We start from the raw sequence: 20,257 nt of genomic DNA on the forward strand, positions 1-20,257 counted from the left end.
TAGAGTTCTTTACCTCTGGATTGTCCACACATTAACACCTGAAACTGGTTTAAGCACTCTTGAGGTGTCTTAAAGTTACACACTCCAGGGCAGCATTTTCTTCGATCCATGCTATCCATCTCATGTTAAGCTAAGGTGCAGCCACTCTAGGCTACACCTTAATGTAAATACTCTACCTGCCCCACCTTCCCCACTGGCCTGGATTGGGCCCACTGTGCCCTGCACAAGCACCTCAGATCCCCACTCACTTACCCTCCATCCCATCCTGCTGCACTTATGGCTTCCTGTGCTATCTCTCCTTGGGGAGCAGGCAGGGAAGGATTAACCTGCCTTCCCAGCCCTCAGTGCTGCCACTGCTCTGTGATGGGACCAGCTCAGAGAAGAGCAGCAGCCCTGTACTGGGCTTTTGTCAAGTAGGTAGGTTAGCTCTTCCCCATCTGCTCCCCAGGATAGACTGCATGGGCAGCCACAAGTAAGTGGGAAGGGGGCAGGGGGAAGCTCAGAATGGGAAGGGGGTGGATTCTTACTTTTCAGTCCTGTAGACCCCTGCTGGCCTGAAGTATGAATGCTCCAAACTCAAACTAGCACTAACACCAATCAACTTTGTGTGGCTCAGTGTAAGGTGTAACAAGGCCCTAAGATACATTGGTTCTTCATGTGTGAAGCATTATGTTGTTGAATTAACTGTCTTGACTATAAAGCTTTCTTTCAATTTACTATTAAGGATTCTGGCTAAATGCCATGAAAACGGTATAACACACATATGACCATAATATAAATAAGTTCAAACAAAGTAACTGAACTACAAATATTATACTAAAAATAAAGCCCACCAACATAAAAACATAATTAATATAAATATAATAGTAAATTGAGACATGAATCTATAATATTGTTATACATAAATCCACAATTGAGACAATATAATCAAATCTAATGTTAAAAATTACCACTCATATCAGTAATAAAGGATATTTAACTGTAATTGCCCCCTTATAAGCAAAAATTGTAAGATGATTTACTAAATTTGGATCTGTTTGATGTAAAAGTCAGATTAATTTATTTCTGTTTGTAAAATGTATCAATTTCTGCAAGAACAGTAATAGATAGGTTCTCCTTATATCATTATATAAAGAACATTTTAAAACATAGTGGATAGTATCTTCCAAAACTCCTAGACAGACTGGGCAACATCTTTTAGCCCTTGGAATGGAAAATCTCCATCCAGCCAGAACAGCTGTGGGCATCTGTACAGTCCTGAGTCTAGTCAAAGAGTATCACCATTTATTATTGAGATCCAACTGTAAGTACCTTTCTCCTTGCCAATCTAATTTCCAAAGAGCCCTAGCCACTGCAAAATCATTCTTCCTGGCAATATCTTGTATCCTGTGGAAGACCAGAACCTTTTCTATGGAGGAGAAAAATCTTTCATAGATTCATAGATGCTAGGGTCGGAAGGGACTTCAACAAATCATCGAGTCCGACCCCCTGCCTGTACAGGAAAGAGTGCTGGGGCCAGATGACCCCAGCCATATGCCTATCCAGCTTTCTCTTAAAGACCCTGAAGGTAGGGGAAAGCACCTCTTCCCTTGGAAGCCCATTCCAAATTTTGGTCACTCTTACCATGAAGAAGTTTTCCCTGATGTCTAGCTTAAATCTGCTTTCTGTCAGTTTGTGACCATTGTTCCTTGTTACCCCAAGAGGCGCCTTGGTGAACAGAGCATCTTTGATCCCTTGCTGCATCCCCCTAATGAATTTGTAGGTGGCCACAATATCACCTCTCAGCCTTCTCTTGTGGAGGCTGAAGAGGGCCAGGTGCCTTAGTCTTTCCTCACAAGGCTTGGCCTGTAAACCCTTAACCATATGAGTGTCCCTCCTCTGGACTCTCTTGAGGCTATCCACCTCCTTCTTAAAGTACGGCATCCAAAACTGGACACAGTACTCCAACTGCCGTCTGACCAATGCCGCATAGAGGGGAAGTATCACCTCTTTGGTTCTATTTGTCATGCATCTGCTGATAAAGCTCTCTGAATCTTTGCCGAAGATTCAGAGAGCTCTGAATTGATTTGGACCTTTAAATCAGTCCCCTGATATGATTTGGATTTGGAGATTTGGCCACTGACTTGGGCCAAATCTCCTCTGAATCAAATCACCACCCAAAGCTTTGCACAGCCCTAATGAGCACCCTTTAAGAATTGTAGTTACTAATCACATACATTTCTTTGGTTTAGCATTTCATCACATAGAATGTATATGTGTTTTCAATTCTATTCCTCATTTAAGAAAGAAACTGAAAGCATTTGTAAAACAAGCATAGCACATACAAACAATGTTTAAGTTTGGGATCAAAGTAGTACTCAGTGGTGCAGTGTATTTCCCATAGTCTCTAACAACCCAGAGAAATAAGATGTAATTATGAGAATAGACAAGTAGGCTACATCCAGATGAGCAGGGGCATGTGGTTTGTGGTGCCACAAACCCTTGGATCTGTACTCCTCAATGTCTTCATCAGTGACTTGGATGTGTGTGTGAAGTATACTCTGTCCAAGTTTGCAGATGATACTATATTGTGGAGTGAAGTGAACACTCCAGAGGTTAGAGAATGATTGCAGGCAGACCTGGACAGGTTAGAAAAGTGGGCAGAACACAATAGGATCCAGTAAAACAAGGACAAGTGCAGAGTGCTGCACCTAGGGTACAAAAATATCCAGCACACATACTGGCTAGGAAATGACCCTCTCAGCAGCACAGAAGTGGAAAGGGATCTTGGAGTCATAGTGGACTCGAAGATGAACATGAGTTGTCAGTCTGACAAAATCATCAGCAAAGTTAACCACACTTTAGCTGGGAGCTGCAGCTGAATCTCCGAATCAAATCAGGACAATGATTTGAATCACCAAATCAAATCACTGTCCCCAAATTGGTCGAATCCGAGGCGAATACTAGCTGCTTCACACAGGCCTAGTGCTCATATTGTAAAAGCTGGTTTCTTAATTTTTTAATACCCAAGAAAACTATGTAAGGGGTCTGTACAATAGTAAAGTAATCCTATCTATTACTTAACAAAGTAAAGATAAAAAACTTATTGCATAATGAACCCAGTACTTAAAATGCACAGCATTTTTCAGGTATTAATCAAAAAAGTGACAACAGATGAAATTGTGAATACACTGGGCAAGAAATAAAGACCAGTATATATAAACTGAAACACCATGTTTATTGGGTTACCAAACTGCACAGAATCCAAAAGTGTACTTTTTGCTTTGTGGAACAGAATCTTAGTAAAATGAAAAGAAAAGAAGATTCAATGCACTTATCACCTCAACCAAAAGAAGAGAGATTCCAAGTTATATATTTTCATTAATGCTTCTTAAAGAAGAAACTGAATGAATAGATCCTTTGCAGTACCAAGCTGTTGCTTACATCTTCTCTTCAACTTCCTTTACTTGGGATGAGACAACTTTACCATCCACCACTTCTTCAACAATTGTCTTGATCTTTCTAGTTTTTGTTGGATCTAAACATTGTTTTAAAAATTTAGTTTATCAAAGGCTTAAAATTGAAAAGCAGAAGTATATACACAGAGAAGTGACTCTTTCCTTAACTTTCCTTTAGGAAAATATATAGTTTCTTCTTTGATTAACTTTTCAGTATAATAGAACTGAATGACATTTATTAATTTTACTATAAGAAAAGATTTTTAAATAATTTTATTTGGGTGTTTCACCCTTATGCAGATATTAATGCTCATTCTGTAACTACAGTACACATTAATCAGTTGTAATACGTGCACAGCTAATTTAATTGTCACTTGAAGTTTAATGGTAGGGGTTAATACATTGCTTGTAAAAAGAAATTTAGCCCAGGAAAATCTACTTACCCTGAGAAGAATCCAGTGATTGAGTTTGTGATTTGGAGCCTGTCAAAGATGAGCTTTCAAATGAAATTCCTTGTCCCCCAGTTCTGCAAGAAAATCATAAGTGCATATCAATATTGCTAAATCTTTTTGGGCCCACAGGCTGGATGAATGGCTTGGTGCTGGTCCATGGGCTGGATTAAACCTTGTGTGCCAGGATGCTACTCCAGTTGGTCCTGTGCACCACTCTGATTGGGGCCCTGAGCCACTACTACTGGCTCCATACCACCCTGATTTACCCTGAATGCCCAATTTAACAGGTAGAGTCATGCTATCTGGCCTGCAGGGCTCCCCACAGAATATGGCAAGCACTCATCAGAAGCACTCATCAGCCTGCACCAACATGTCCAGAAATATGGCAGTAAGGGAATGGCAATTAGCTGCTTCCGCTCCCTCACAAACAAATTTTCAGCCCCATGGGGAACCCTTGCAAGCCAATTGATGTAGCTTTGTGGGCTGGATCTGGCTTGTGGGCCAGGGGCTGATCAGCCTTCATATATATTATTGCATAATATTTATCAGAGAGACACAGGAGCAATACCATTAAATCATTTTCATTTGATTTATTTTTCTTTACTTTAAACTGATACCCCAAGCAACATAGGTCAAAACTTAATCCAAAAAAATTATGATATTATATTACTATGATTGGTCAGTATAGTTGAAACCCTGCCTTGTCAGACCAGTGAAAGCATTCACTATGAAGGACAATCTTTTTCAGAGAATATACTGTTAGGGGTGTCAATGATACAGCCCATGGGCCACATCTGCCCCCAAAAGCCATTTCACCCAGGCTATGGGGATCCTAGAAGGGCCAGGAATTTAGGGGTGGGGTGAGTTGGGGTGGAGTCAGCTACCGAATTCCTAGCCGCAGAGCCCCACTGGGGACCTGTGGTGGTAGCCAGGGAAAGGGTGAGCAACAGCTGCTGTAATCTCTCGTTGCTGCCACTGCACTCTACTGCCACTGCTGGGTCTGGATCCAGCCCGCGAGGCTTTTCTCAGTCTGGATCCAGCCCAGGGGTGCAGGTGAGTTTGACACCCTTGTTATGTCTATTGCAGTAAATTCTTAGCGAGGCATTGGATTGATAAATTCACTGATAAAACATGAAAATCAAAGTGTCATGAAACGGCCCAAAGCCAAATAGAAACACTGTGAAAATAATCACAAATAGTATTTGTGAAAATACTCTTATTTCTTTCAGTTCTGAAATTGTAGCCTGTTAAATCATGCTTCCTTTTGCTAGTGTGTATACTTAAGCTGCCACATTCATTGATTCATTTAAATACAAGATACATTTATTTATTCTTCTTCAATGGATTTTACATTTAAAGAATTGCTACCTATCATGACTATAATTATTTCAGTATCTTTTATGTTGAAAAAATGTATTGTTGAACTGTTTGTGCTATAGGTCTTTCTCTCTATTGGTTTGTAGACCATTTGCTTGCACTGCTCCCACTTCCCAGAAAGCATATTATCATGGACTGGAGTGAAAAGGCAGTTGTCAATTTCAGTTCTTTACTTACCCAAATTCTCCATCTAGCAGACGACGGTAGGTCTCAATCTCCATTTCCAGCCGAGTCTTGATGTCTAGAAGTTGCTGATATTCTGCATTTTGGCGTTCCATGTCAGCCCTGACCTGGAAGAGCTGGGTTTCCAGATTCCCGATCTGAAGCTGCATTTGTGAAAGCTGAGTACAGTAACCTGCTTCTGTTTCTGCCAAGGTGTTTTCAAGAGATTTTTTCTGCATAAAAGACATATAATTGATTAAATGAAAACTTTAGGAAGAAGAAAGTGATTCCTTAAAAAAATTATGAAGAAATGTAGACTAACATATTGGGGAAAAGTTTTATTTGGTCTCATTACCTATCTTCATTTAATTTTTTTTCTTCTTAGAGTCAAATATTTGCTTGAAAAATCTGCTTCTGCTACTTCCATTCTCCTTTCTTACCATACCCAATCATAACAATGCATTTGTTCTATTATCCATCATTTACAATCTGCTGATTCTAGGTAGTATTAGGTGGTACGTACTAAAAGGAATTCTGAATTTAACAATAGAATGAACTGCAGACATTGAAAAGATTTTTATAATAATAAGGGGTTTAACACAACTTTTGCAACTGGAAATTTCAACATACCATGGCAAGTTGAGATTGTAGTTCAATTTCCAGGTTCTGAAGAGTGCGCTTTAGATCTGTGATTTCACTTTTTCCTGATTGAAGCTGTTCAGTGTTGGTTGAGATTTCCTTTTTGAGTTCTCCACTCTGAAATGTGAAAAAGGAATATAATGCATATAATGCAGCTGTTACAAAATTTTGTTCTATTTTTAACTTTTGGGGGCTGAATTTGTTATTGCTGATATTTACTTTTTCATTGAACCATGCTTCAGCATCTTTACGATTTTGGTCAGCAATAGCTTCATATTGTCCTCTCATGTCATTCAAAAGCTTGGTCAAATCAATTCCTGGAGCAGCATCCATTTCAACACTGACTTGGCCAGTAGCATTACCTTGGAAACCTTGAAGCTCCTAAAAGGATAAAAGGCAATACAGCTATTTTAGTATAATAAGGAACAAAATAATCAGCCTTAAGTTATATACAAAGTGGGTGACTCAAGATCCCACTAATTCCACAGGAAGATTTTCTAGTCTAATCTAGTCTAGTCTAGTCTTTACAACTAAATTTACCATTTAGCACATTTAAATATGAATTTCACTTCATGGTATCACAAGGCACATTTACACAAGACACTTAATGCACAGAAGCCTAGTTCCACTGTGCATTAGTGTGGCTGGCAAACACCGTGCTAATGCACAATAGATTGTCTAATGCACATTAAAATAATTTTTAAAGTGTTCTTCTGCACTAAAATGCAATAGTGCTGATTATGGCGCCTTAACCTACTACCTGTTTTTACACGTCCTAAACTTAATGTACTGTAATTACAGTGCATTAATGAATGTGTAGAAGCACCCACAGTTGCCTTAGAATTTCAGCCCAATAGTCTTGTAATTTCATTTTTTAATTTTTTTTGACAAATCTATATTATATTGAAGTCTTCTTTTCTACCATATAATCTATGATACTAGTAAGAAAAATGACTGAAGAACAAGGTACCAGTAAGTTGCCCGTAAGATTCTGTTCCATTTACCAGCCAGATTTTCTTGTTAATTTCTTCATAAATTTTCATCTTAAGAAAATTATTTGCCCAAGCTGGGAAGATATGTTTGTTTTCATAAATTTGTTTATATTTGATACACGTTTGGTATATCTATTAAGGATATACTTAAAATATCTGTTTATCAAACAGATAAGTTATTTTTGATAAACAGATATTTTAAGTATATTCTTAATAGATACACCAAACGTGTATCAAATATAAAGACATTTATGAAAATAAAAATATAGATTTTTGTGATTAAAATATTTTTAAAAGAATACTTAGAGATCTTTAACCACCTTTCACTTATTCATCATGGAATACATGGACAGAAGACTAAGTCATTGTGCTGAAAGGATGGGAAGAGTTAAAAACATTGTGTCCAAACAGACATGCTGACAGCTTAATGTCTCCCTATGCCTTTCCAAAATAAACACAAGAACTGAAGAGATTCTGGGAAATGACTTTGTTGCTGACTACCCAAAGACTGAAAGTTAAGAGTTCAACTCTATAAACAAAGCAAAACTCACTGGTGTGAAAATGGAGACGTATTTAGTGCACACCCATCTGAGCATACCTATTATACCTTGACAGAAGTGCCCTATGTAAACCTTATATTCATAGAGAACCTTCTTCTCAAGTTTCAACTATTGAAACTGAGAAAAACCAGTAATACTGGCACCAGGAAGAGTCCACAATTTCTTTCTGCTTCCACAATCTCCTCCTGATTCCTTTAGCGAACTTGAAACCAAAACCATACAGAACTACTCTAGGGCATAAAAAATAAAATACTGAGATGTGTCCTCCATTTCCTTTCAGTAAATTTTGAATTGAGATACGAATCAGTATCTGAGAAAACTAAAACCATGAAGCAAGAATCTGTCTACCTCTTCATGGTTCTTTTTGAGATAAGCCAGTTCTTCATTCAGACTTTCAATCTGCATCTCCAGATCAGCTCTGGTCAAGGTCAGCTCATCAAGCACTCTGCGCAGGCCATTGATGTCAGCCTCCACACTTTGGCGAAGGGCCACTTCATTCTCATATCTTAAAAAAGAAACATTAAGCAGGCTTTTTGTACTTTCACTGGGATCAAAAGTCATATGAATACAAACAATCTAGCTATTTACAAATAAATATTATACCCTTTGTTACCTTTTCAGTTTTTTAAATGAACATAAATATATCACATCTATAATTATTATATTTGTCAATAATATGCCATTAAAAATTGCAAAATAAAATTTCCTAAAAATGAATAAATTTAAATATATTTGAGCATTATATATAAAACATCAATGACATTTTTTCTTACTTCAGTCTGAAGTCATCAGCAGCCAGTCTGGCATTATCAATCTGCAAGACGATTCTGGCATTGTCAATGGTTGCATTAATTATCTAGAGGACAAGCAGAATGCACAGAAAAATATTTAACAACCTGATGAGCCTAAAGCTCAAATAAATTAGTTATAAAATAATGGGGAGGACATTCAGTAGACTCTTGTACAATATATTACAAAAATATTTAGGGCCAGATTCTCACCTAGTATACATCAGCACTGATTCATTGAAGTTAACAGAGTAACATGAATTTACACTACCAGAATCTCTCCCTTCCCATGGGCCCCCAAAAGTTTATCAAATAACCCTTTATTACAGAAATTAAATTTAAGGTGCAAGAAGCAAAAACTATATTATTCTGAAAAAAAACCTAAATTATCAAGAAGCATAATAATCTTAGTTAAAGTTGTCACTAATTCTCAATTCAAATGAGGTCAAGTAAATTCACATCATTAAAAGGGATACAACTACACAATTGCTGTGAAAATATTTTGTATACCCTCCCTACTACAGAAATACTCTTAATAAAAATACTGTATTATAGAAGATTATTACAAACAGCAGTACTTTCGACAAATTTGATTTTAGCTTCTCAAAAGAATTCATGTAATTTTCCTCCAGGACAGTATTACGTGAATTTAGATTGTAAAAAGTTGCAACTATTATATGAGAATTTTTTTACCTTGTTTCTAAGATCTTCAATTATTGGATAGTATTTACTGTAATCATTCCCAGCTCCAAGGCTGGCAGCACCAGGGCCATTTTTCTCATACCACTCTCTGATTTTGTGCTCCAGCTCAGTATTGGCTTCTTCCAGAGAACGTACTTTGTCCAAGTAGGCAGCCAGACGGTCATTCAGGTTTTGCATGGTTTCCTTTTCTGTTCCAGAAAGAAGGCTGCCATCCCCGCTACTGCCACCAGCACCAGCACCAAAACCACCTCCAAACCCAGCACCTGAGCCACCACCAAAACCTCCACCAAAGGCACTGCCCAGGCCACCACCAAACCCAGCACCTGAGCCACCACCAAGACCTCCACCAAAGCTACTGCCTAGGCCACCTCCAAACCCGGCACCTGATCCACCACCAAAGCCTCCACCAAAGCCACCGCCCAAGCCACCACCAGAGCTACTACCAAAGCCACCGCTAAAGCCAGAACTCGATCCAAGCAAGGAAGCAACACCAAAGCCTCCACTAGATCCTCCACCAAAACCAAATCCACTACTACCAAAGCTTCCTCCACCACTGGAATTGGACAGTCTAATGGATCCCCCACCCAGTGCACTCCGAGAAGAAAATTGTCGGGATCCTCCCCCTGTACGCACAGAGAGTGCCATGGTGTTCAAGTTGCTATGATCTAGTGTAGTACGTAGATGAAGCAGAGTATGGCAGACAAGATAGTAGGCTGAGACTCTATATACAGAATTAAGTGGGTGGTTCAGCAGTATAGTCCACACCTCCTCAAGCAGAATCCTTTCACTTTTTTTCCTCCTTCTTTTTCTCTCTTATTTGAATGCCAGCTTAATAATTCCTGACCAAATTAAATGATATGTGCAAATCCAAATTGCTCATGGTGTGGAACTATGGTGCCCTCCAGCTATTTGTTCTGCTAATAGGGGAGAAGGGTGGAGTACAGCTAAACAATCATTATAATGTTTTATCATGTGCAGCTGAGCAGAGAAGTTTCTTTTTGCATCTTAATCTTTTTGGAATCATTGTTTTCTCATTTCATATTTATCTCCTTTATGGTTTGTGGCTATGCTTGTAAGACTATGCCTGAGAGAACAGGTAAAACAATCCCTTTGATATATTTCTCTGTGAATTTTAGGTGCAGGAAATATTAATATATTATTTTTCTTCAATATTGTATTATTTCCTGACATATACTACTGAACCTCTGTAAGCTCCGGACTTCGATTAAGTCTGTTGAGAAATAAGCAGAAATGATCACCAAAAACTTAAGAGAAAAATAATTGTTTCCCAGATTTATCTTGAAGATATGAAGAACATCTGGGCATACTAAACTCTAGGATGATTCAGCATATGTTTATGTCTCCTGCCCTAAAACTCTAGTGGTTAGAATTATCTCATGAGGGGAAGGAAAAGGAGGAGAGAGAGCTGGAGATGCTAAAATACTAAGTAGCCAGCATCAACAGAAGAAGTGGAAAACACGTTGACTAGCTTATTTAGCCTGGTGATGAACACATTTCCTGGGAAGTTGGAGATATGAGTTAAAGCCTCCTGAGAATGAGGAGGGCTTAGCGCTCAGTTCTCTTGCTTTCTGAGTAAGTGCTCAAACCACAAAGCTATTGGGCAAAAGGAAGGTGGGCCCATCACCATTTTTTAAACTGAATTCAGTGTTGCCAGTGCAAGTGAAGTGTGCTCCAAGTGCACCTAACAGACTTTGTCCCTGCTGAGACTTCCCAGGGTCCAAATGGATTACAACAGTTTAAGTGGGAAGTAGGCACCAAGGTGATAGAATTATATCACTTCTGAGCATGACCAGAAGCCCCAGTGTATGCTCCTGGGAAACTCTGCAGCACCAAATGGTGATCAGTGTTTGCAGAGTTTAGTGAAGTAGAGCCAAAGTGGGTCACTCTTTGAAACTTAGGTACCTAAATTCTGCCTATATTCTGTTGTATAGGTGCTTCTGAAAACCAGTTTGAACAAATCCTTTTATGTAAAGTTCAAACACATGCCTTAGTTACAGGTTTAAACCTGGGGAGCCTTGATAACAATGTGCTTTCCTTTTAATCTTATTTCAGTAAACAGACTTCTTTTTGTCTGCATTGGCTTAATTGTGTTGTTAGATATATATTATCTCAGTTTTTGCTTTTAATTTATCTATATCCTGAAGCATTGGGTGTGCTTTTGACAGGAATTTGTTATGAATAATGTTGATTTCAGAGACCAAAGGAAAAAGGCTTACTTAAAAACTTTTTTATATAGAATTCAATCAGTCATGTGGTATCACTGATTCATGGTTGTGAAAACTAAAAAGTATTTTCTTTGACAGCTGTGTATGTACAGTACACAACAGATTAGGTGGGTATTCAAAAGGAAGAAGTTTTTGTGTTTGTTTTCTCAAGAGGAAAACCTATCCTTTGCACTGCAAGCATAGGTGTGGCTGGTTTATTAGACTAGTACTCTATGGGAAAGATTGTATGCATTTACTGCTGGAAAAACGATGCTTGCAAAAAGACTTTCCTTTTATGTAAATATTCATGGAGCTTAAAAAAGAAAAAAGTTTTTTCAGTAAATTTAAAATATTGAAGTCATATTTCTCCCTTTTTCAAAAAAGACCTCCTTTTTGGGATCTACTTTTATAGATTTTATTACTCAGATATTGTGCTGCTGAGCACATTATAAACAATGCATCAAAGACAGGTAATCCACAGTCCACGAGGCAGAGAAATTTGCAAGGGAAAAGTGCCTGGTTTATCAGTCAGGGTTGTGTTCTACAAGCACATTTTTCAGAGGACTGTATCAAGCCTTTGTATGTTTTAAAATGAGCCCGTGTTTAAATATTTACGTAGCTTTGTTTACTTACTAAGCTACTACCATATTTTGATTAATATACATATTATTTATTACAATTACATTCATATTTCTTTTAGGGAATATGGTATGCAGCAAGAAAAATATATACCATATTTTCTTGCAGATATCAATCCCCTGGATACAATACCTATCTTGTTTTTGAAAGGCAGAATGAAGAGAAAACTTTTTTCCCCAGAGTTATAGCTGAATAGAGCAGAGGCAGAACCTTATCTAGCTGACTCACCTTCTGTTTCCTGCTTAAATAAAGCCCTAGCTGCTGCTGAAGACTGGTCTCAGTGGATGGAATTATAATTTTGAAACAGCTAAAGAGCTGGAAATGGAAGAAGAGACTAGGAGCTCTCTAGCAGACAGCAGAATTACCCTAGGAAATGCTAGTTTGATTAGCAAAACAATAAGACCATTACAAGGAGAAGATTATGAATAACTCTGGTATGAGGAACAATGATCTATTAAGTCAAATGACTCCTTTAGCTGCCTGAATAGTAATACCAGAGCTGCTGCACTATGGAGCAGAAATGAAAGCAGGGTGCTGGTTCTACCTTTGACCAGAAAATCAGCTTCCCTGCTTAATAAGTGCACTCCAGTGTGTGTGTGTGTGTGTGGGGGGGGGGTGTTAATTTTGTGGGGGAAAGCTGAGTGTTGTATGCAAGATAATATGATAGATTTTGCTTGCCATTCATATTAGTATAACCAAGATAAAATTTGGAGCCAAATGCAAAAGTAACTGAAGTGCCTTCAATGGATTTAAGTGGTAGTTAAATGGATTTTGCGCATAGAAGTACAAAGTTGTGATCCTGAAAACCCCTGCACAGCTGCAGTTATACCCCTAAACTACATAAGTGTAGAAACTTAAAAGTTTGTCAGGTGCATAACATGTTGCTTCTGCCCCAGGAGCACGTCAGCCATGACAGGGCTATGAAGCTTGGGCACATTTACAAGAGCTATTAATGCATAGTAAAGCTACTGTGCATTTAAAAAGGAGTGTATTTACTCCCAAATGGAACAGGTGGGACCAGGGATGTACCTGCCACACTCCTCTGCTCTACCCTATTGCAGCAGCCAGGATAAGCTCCAGGCTCCCCCAGGCAGGGGGCTGCTGGATTGCTGCATCCCAGCCATGTGGGGATTGGATCCAATCCCCACGTGGCCAGGAACCGTGTACCCATGGGGACACTGCCTGGCAACCACTCAGAGATCAGGAGAGTCCTGATCCCCGCCCCCCCAATTCCCATGTGGCTGTCGGGCACCATCCCCACCAGGCAGGAACACTTCTCTTAGCTATGTGGGGATTGGGAACTTCCCAATCTCCATGTAGCTGTCCCTGCCAGCTGGGGACACCTCTCCCTACCTGACTGGTATGCAACAGTCCCAGCTTCCAGGACAGCTCTCCTGGCCATGCGGAGATCAGGACAGTCCCGATCCCAAATGGCCAGGAGCTGGGGTGAGTGGGGACAGGTGGGGGACAGGCAGAGCATGGTGCAGCCCAGTGTCTGCAGGCAGCTGGTGTCGGCTGCTCCCAGGGCTGCTGCAGCAGAGGTTGGGGTGAGTGCCACTCTGTTCCCTCTGCTTTGCTCCCTTGTGCAGCCCTGGGAGTGGCACACCTCCCCCCAACCCTTCCCTAGTCCCACCCTCATTCCCTCCATCCCTCATTGCCATGGGAAACTTTCCCTATTTGTTACATTATAAAGTTGGTTCAATTTATGTGAATTTGATTTATGTGCCATCCTCTGGGAACACGTGTACTGCATAAATTGAGGGAAATCTGTATCTGTACGAGATGTTTACTGCAGAGTTGACTTAACTTCACATTAGCTACTGCATAATAGCACATGTGTAGATGCTGGCTGGGAGCAATTTGCTCTTGGTTAGCCCAGGCAGCAGGGGACCCACTAAACCCTACATGGCAGGAACGGTGCTAGCTGCAGGGGCAGCTATCTCCCTGCCATGTTGGGATCGGGACTGTCCTGATCTCCGCATGGCCAGGAGAGCTGTCCTGGAAGCTGGGACTGTTGCATACCAGTCAGGTAGGGAGAGGTGTCCCCAGCTGGCAGGGACAGCTACATGGAGATTGGGAAGTTCCCGATCCCCACATAGCTAAGAGAAGTGTTCCTGCCTGGTGGGGATGGTGCCCGACAGCCACATGGGAATTGGGGTGGGGGTCAGGACTCTCCTGATCTCTGAGTGGTTGCCAGGCAGTGTCCCCATGGGTACACGGTTCCTGGCCACGTGTGGATTGGATCCAATCCCCACATGGCTGGGATGCAGCAATCCAGCAGCCCCCTGCCTGGGGGAGCCTGGAGCTTATCCTGGCTGCTGCAATAGGGTAGAGCAGAGGAGTGTGGCAGGTACATCCCTGGTCCCACTTGTTCCATTTGGGAGCAAATACGCTCCTTTTTAAATGCACAGTAGCACTGGGAAAAGCTGTGGCTGCCCCTGCTCCCTCCCTCATTGTGGGGGGTGTTGATCTGCCCCTCCATGCCCCTTCCCTCACCCTCCCCTTCTGACTTACCAGCTGGAGGCAGCTCTCCACACTGCCGGCTCTGCTCCGGGCTGTGCTGTGGCTTTGTGCAGCACAGGCATTTATTGGTCAAATTATCGGCACTATATCTGATATAGGCAATTTTCTTTATATTGGTACCGATCCAATATCAGACTGATGTATCAGTGCACCTCTGTCTAGGATTCAGAGTGGCCTAGACAAATTGGAGGATTGGACCAAAAGTAATCTCATGAGGCTTAACAAAGGTGAGTGCAAGGTCCTGCACTTAGGACGAAACAGTCCCATGCACCAGTACAGGCTGGGGACTGACTGGCTCAGCAGCAGCTCTGCAAAAAAGGACCTGCAGGTTACAGTGGACAATAAGCTGAATATGAGCCAGCAGTGTACCCTTGTTGCCAAGAAGGCTAATGGCATACTGGGCTGCATTGGTAGGTGTGTTGCCAGTAGGTCAAGGGAGTTGATTATTCTCCTCTGTTCAGCACTGATGAGGCCACATCTGGAGTACTGAATTCAGTTTTGGGTCCCCCACTACAGAAAGGATGTTGACAAATTGGAGAGAGTTCAGCATAGGGTGACAAAAATGGTTAGGGGGCTGAGGGTTATGACTTATGAGGAAAGACTGAGGGAATGGGGCTTATTTAGTCTAAAGAAGAGGAGACTGAGAGGGGACTTAATAGTAGCCTTCAGTTAACTGAATGGGGTTTTGAAAGAGGATGGAGCTAGACTATTCTCAGTGGTGGCAGATGACAGAACAAGGAGCCATGGTCTCAAGTTGCAGCAAGAGAAGTTTAGGTTAGATATTAGGAAGAATTTTCTCGCTAGGAAGGTAGTAAAACACTGGAACAGGTTACCCAGAGAGATGGTGGAAGCTCTATCCTTGGAGGCTATCAAAAGCCAGCTAGACAAAGCTTTGGCTGCAGTGATCTAGTTGGGGAAGGTCTTGCTTTAGGCAGGGGGTTGGACTAGATGACCTCCTGAGGTCCCTTCCAACCCTAACTTTCTATGATTCTGTGATACAGTGCGGGGGCTATCTGCTGGCTAGCCATGCACTGAAGCACTCTCGTGCCCCAGTCAGCCCCTCCACAGCACATTGAGCTGGGTGAGTGGCCCCAGGCTGGCATGCTGACTCCTAGGGGCTTCTGTCAGCCAGGGTTGCTCTGACCCAGTTCAACAAGCTGTAGTCCAGGCGCATGTTCAAATAGCATTCCAGGGAGTTTATTCCTTTGCATTAATTGCATGTATAAATGTGCACAGTGACTATTTAATCTATAATACAGGGAGGACTTCCCACACCCCAACACAAATGAGTACCTAGATAAGTGCCCTAACCATATAGCTCACACTTGCTTTTTGCATGAGTCAATTAAGTTTGATTTCTTTTCTACAGAATGAAGTATCTTTAATAGGATGTGATATAAGTCTGGTTGCCTTTCTTCCCTCCCCACATTCTGTATCTTATAGCCTCGTGGTTACTCTCCTAGGAGGTATGACATGTGAATTTGAGTAATCTCAGGCAGTCTCCCACATCCTGGGTAAGTGGTCATATCACTAAGCAATTGGACAAAAATGGGGATGGGGGCTGAATTTTCTGTTTTTTTAAATGAAAGGAGTGATCTTCATTTTTAAGGGAAGGAAATGAGCAGCTGCATTTTGAAGTCCTTCAGCTCTTACATCTGTCCATACCCAGGGGCTGGATCTGGCCCACAAAAGAAACCTGATCTGGCTGCAAATATCTGATTCAACACGGGGAATTAGGAGCTTGCTGCTCTGCCACATCTGTTTCCCCTTGCTGCAGCAGGGATGGGGATCAGCGCTGAGGGTAACTGCAGGCAGCTGGCTGTTCCAAGGGGCAGAGACTTGCAGCCAGTGGCAGAAGGCTGGGTCACAAAGAATGGCATACATCGGGGAAAGGTTGTTGCCCCCTGGTTTAACATGTTGTGATATGAATCAGGTGAATGACTGGAAAAAACAGGCAGACATGAAAACAGGGATCAACATTGTATATACTATAAGAATGCAAGATAGGAATGCATTACAAATTACTGAAGTACAAAGAGAACGTAAGAGAGATTTAATAATACTTTAAACTACAGAGAAGGCATAGCCTGTTAAATCCTTTTTATTTCCATGGTCACTCTTATTTATGAAGTTTTAGGATAAATATTCTGCTTCTACATACTAGTTGCATATTCCTGAAAATTACCTGTTACTTACTCTTAGAAAAATCATAATAAGCAGAATAGAATATGCATCCTATTAAAATAATAAAATATTAAAATCAATCCTTTTGATTAACAATTCAAACATGAGATTTGCGGCCAAGTATGTAGCATCTACCAGTACTCCAAATATGTTACTTCTTTTTGTTAATAGAAAGAGTATGCACTATCTATATAAAATCATTTAACTTAGTATATATTTATTCAGATTTTTATTTTTTACCTTTTATGATGTTGAAAAATGACACTTTATTTACTGGATAATAATTATTTTTACTCAGTTTATTTAAGGCTCCATTACAATGGAAATTGAAATTCAGCTGAAAATGTTCAAGACCAGCATTTTAGAACTTTTTTTTTAGTTATATAAGAGAAATTTAAATGTACAGGATACATAAGAGAAAAAGATAACCAAAACACGTTTTTCTTTTAAAACTAATTGATATATTAAACAAGGAAAGCACACTATTATCTGTAACTGTGAATTGAACTGATTGTTTTTTATTCATGTCCTTTAAAGTTTTAGAAGAATCTTGTTTTTATTCATAGCCCAGAAGAGGAAAACACGCTTCCCAGCCTTTTTAGTTCTTAGTCTGTTTCTGAACTTTGAATTAAAGAGACACTAAGCTGAACTAGTAGGAAAAAAATATACAGAAAACTCCTGCTCTTGCAGAAAAGACTGATTCTTTTCAGGACTTCAACAAACTATGGTTCCTGTTTCGAGATTTGAGGTTCTTCAAAAATTTTACAGCATAAAATATAATTTAAATATTTTCTAAATGAAATTCAAGTGGTAGGCTGCCAAATATCTATTTTAATATTAAGCAAATTTAATTTTAAAAATAAAATCAATTTCATTTAAATTAAAAAGTCTGATATCTAATGTAAAATTAATGACCAATTTCTAGCTACCCTAGAATTAATTATGGATTTCTGTATAACATTATAGTATACACCTTATCTCAAATACTGGATAGCCCTCATTCTTTAAGAAACTTGGCAGTCACCTTGTAAATAAAAAGGTTTTAACAGATATTTGTACTTTGTAACTTAGGGATGCAAATCTTCTTAAAAATTATTATGATTAATAGACAAAAACAAAGGAAAAGCAGATTTTCCCAGCATATAACCTGGGGATTTTTCAGCCTCCTATTGGCTTCAGGGGGACCTGGTTTGGACTGTTTGTTTAATCATATAATTGTTGCCATCAGTCTGAGAAGCTTGGAGGCATATCTTTCCTGCTGCCACTTAAATCTTCTCTTCAATCTCTTTAACTTTGGAAGAGACAACTTTGCCATCAACCACCTCCTCAACAACTGTCTTGATTTTTCTAATTTTATTTATTTCTGGAAATAAAATGAGACAAAGTTAATTGAAACCCTTGCATATTAAAACAGTAATCAATGTTAATATTTTCTTCGCTAGCACTTTCTTTTGATGTTTGAAGTACATATGAAAAGAAAAGAGGTTAAATAACTTATCGTGTATAGTTTTGTCCTTAAATTTAAGGTCGGCTTTATAAAGGAAAATGTCATTTATTGTAATATGTTAGATGTTGAGTTTTGGCTTAGGGTATAAATGGATTGGAGCTTTGCTGTAGCCCTGATGGTCCAGGAAATATGTTAAGAATAAGAGGTTTTTGGTGATATCTTTTATAGAATCATAGAAAATGAGGGTTGGAAGGAATCCCCTAGTCCAACCCCCTGCTCAAAGCTAAATCATTCCAGCCAGGTCTTCAAACTTGAAAAGAAAGCATTAGTGAAGAAAATGTCCTTCCCACACAAAGGGGAAGCCCAGATGGTTGCTGCCCCTGCCCCTCATGGTGAATTGGCTGAGAGGGCTTCTTGTTGTGCGGCCCTGCCCCCTCCACCAATCAGCAGCAAGGGACAGAGCCACATGATGGACAGCCCTCACAAACAATCAGTGGTGAGGGGCGGGGCCACTGGGACTCTTTGGCCAATCAGCGGTGGCAGGGGGGAGTGCCACTATGATCAGTCTGCAAAAATGGCAGCCAGCCCCAGTGATCTCCCTGTGAAATCAGCCGGCTGCCTCCTTGAGTTAGGTAGACTTCTAAAAATAGATCATCAGCAGGAGGCATCAGTTTCACAAGCGTGCATTTGCAGAGGCAGCATTTTCAAAAAACAGTTTGGTTCAGAGGATCTTTCTTTCCTGGTCTGTACAATATGGTTTCGCTATTCTCTATTCACTGAACACCTACATTACCCTTAACTTTATCCTGAACTTTGGGTTGAGTTAGACTTCCTTCCTACTCACCATTTTGTGGCTTCAGTTCAGCACAGGCAGTTTAGGCTTAAGGAGCTTTAAATAGGAATATTTTAGTTCACTGAAGGTGTGTCTACATGAGATGCTTTAAGGTGCATTAGCCTAAATTTAAGGTGCATTAGGTCACACGTCTACATGTGCGCGCCCTTAATGTGCATTTAAAGTGGCATTTTGGGGCTAATCGCACCTAATTTTGATACAGGGTTTCCTCACTTTATGTGGGTTCTGTACGTGTGAATTTGCTCTTATGCAATGAGTCTTCTTATACCAAAAATTTGTTATATGTGAGATAGATTCACTCTTATGCTATGGGTGCAGTGGAAGCTTACAGTCAGCTGCTTTGTGCAGTGTATTGTGGGAAAGACAGACACCAAATATAGTCTCCTGTGTGGATCTGCACTCGTCGCTCCTTATCTGTGACACGTGTTTCTGTAGTTGCCATCCCCATTATGATAATGCCCTGTGCTTGTGTGTACTGTCTGCTGTTGGTAAGTACCAAAAATGTCTTGTAAAAGTGGTAGAAATGGGTCTGGGGGTCAGTACAATTGAGGTCTTGGAATATATCCCTGTTTGTTACATTGTAAAATGGGTTCCGTTTATGTGAATTTGAGTTATGTGCAATTTTCCAGGAATGCATGTACAGCATAAAACAAAGAAAACCTGTACCTGCTAATATAGGTATCAAATTTAGGCGTGAATAGTTAAAGCACATTAATGCATGTGTAGATGCATTTAAAGTGCATTAACGGTCTGTGTGTGGACTGACTTGGGACTAATTTTAGTCCCAAGGCAGTCCACACACAGCATTAATGTGTTTTAATGCCTGCACATGTAGATGCCTGCCTAAACCCGCTTAATGCATGTTAAGTTAATGCTTATTACATTTAGGCATGCTGAAATGTACCTGTAGACATGCATTGAGGGTTACATATTCATTCAGCTGAACTGGCAGTTTTGCCATAAGATTTCCACTGTCCGTATCTGCTTCTGAGCAAATATTTTAAATCAGCCTAATCAATTTTATAGCATTCTAATTAGCAGCAATCAAATATAAAAAATATTAAAATAAAACTTTAGATGACATACCTTTCTCATACATTTCTTTAGATACCTCTGATTGATGACTTCTGTTAAAAATATGAATAGAATATGCCTTGTAAATATATGGTATTTATTACATTGAAGAAATTGGGTTAGAATGTTGCTGTAGCCATGATAGTTCAGGAAATGTATGACAGGCAAGAGTTTTTTTTGTGATATCTTTTATTGCATAAACT

At 40.0% G+C, this 20,257-nt stretch overlaps 1 protein-coding gene across 1 annotated transcript in view; it reads right to left on the reverse strand.

Annotated features, from left to right (window-relative positions):
- Positions 1-3,203: 3,203 nt before the first annotated feature.
- LOC109320402 (keratin, type I cytoskeletal 12-like) overlaps positions 3,204-20,257 on the reverse strand; it is a 28,168-nt gene continuing 11,114 nt past the window's right edge. Inside the window, exons 7-14 of the mRNA XM_019550493.1 lie at positions 9,101-9,830; positions 8,393-8,475; positions 7,968-8,124; positions 6,287-6,448; positions 6,059-6,184; positions 5,444-5,661; positions 3,881-3,963; positions 3,204-3,517 (exon numbers count right to left, since the gene is read on the reverse strand). Coding sequence (XP_019406038.1) covers positions 3,420-3,517; positions 3,881-3,963; positions 5,444-5,661; positions 6,059-6,184; positions 6,287-6,448; positions 7,968-8,124; positions 8,393-8,475; positions 9,101-9,830 — 1,657 coding nt within the window. The 3' untranslated portion in view covers positions 3,204-3,419. The remainder of the gene's footprint in view (positions 3,518-3,880; positions 3,964-5,443; positions 5,662-6,058; positions 6,185-6,286; positions 6,449-7,967; positions 8,125-8,392; positions 8,476-9,100; positions 9,831-20,257) is intronic.

This window comes from Crocodylus porosus, unplaced genomic scaffold (assembly GCF_001723895.1).
Source record: "Crocodylus porosus isolate Cpor-Errol unplaced genomic scaffold, CroPor_comp1, whole genome shotgun sequence".
Lineage (NCBI taxonomy): Eukaryota > Metazoa > Chordata > Crocodylia > Crocodylidae > Crocodylus > Crocodylus porosus.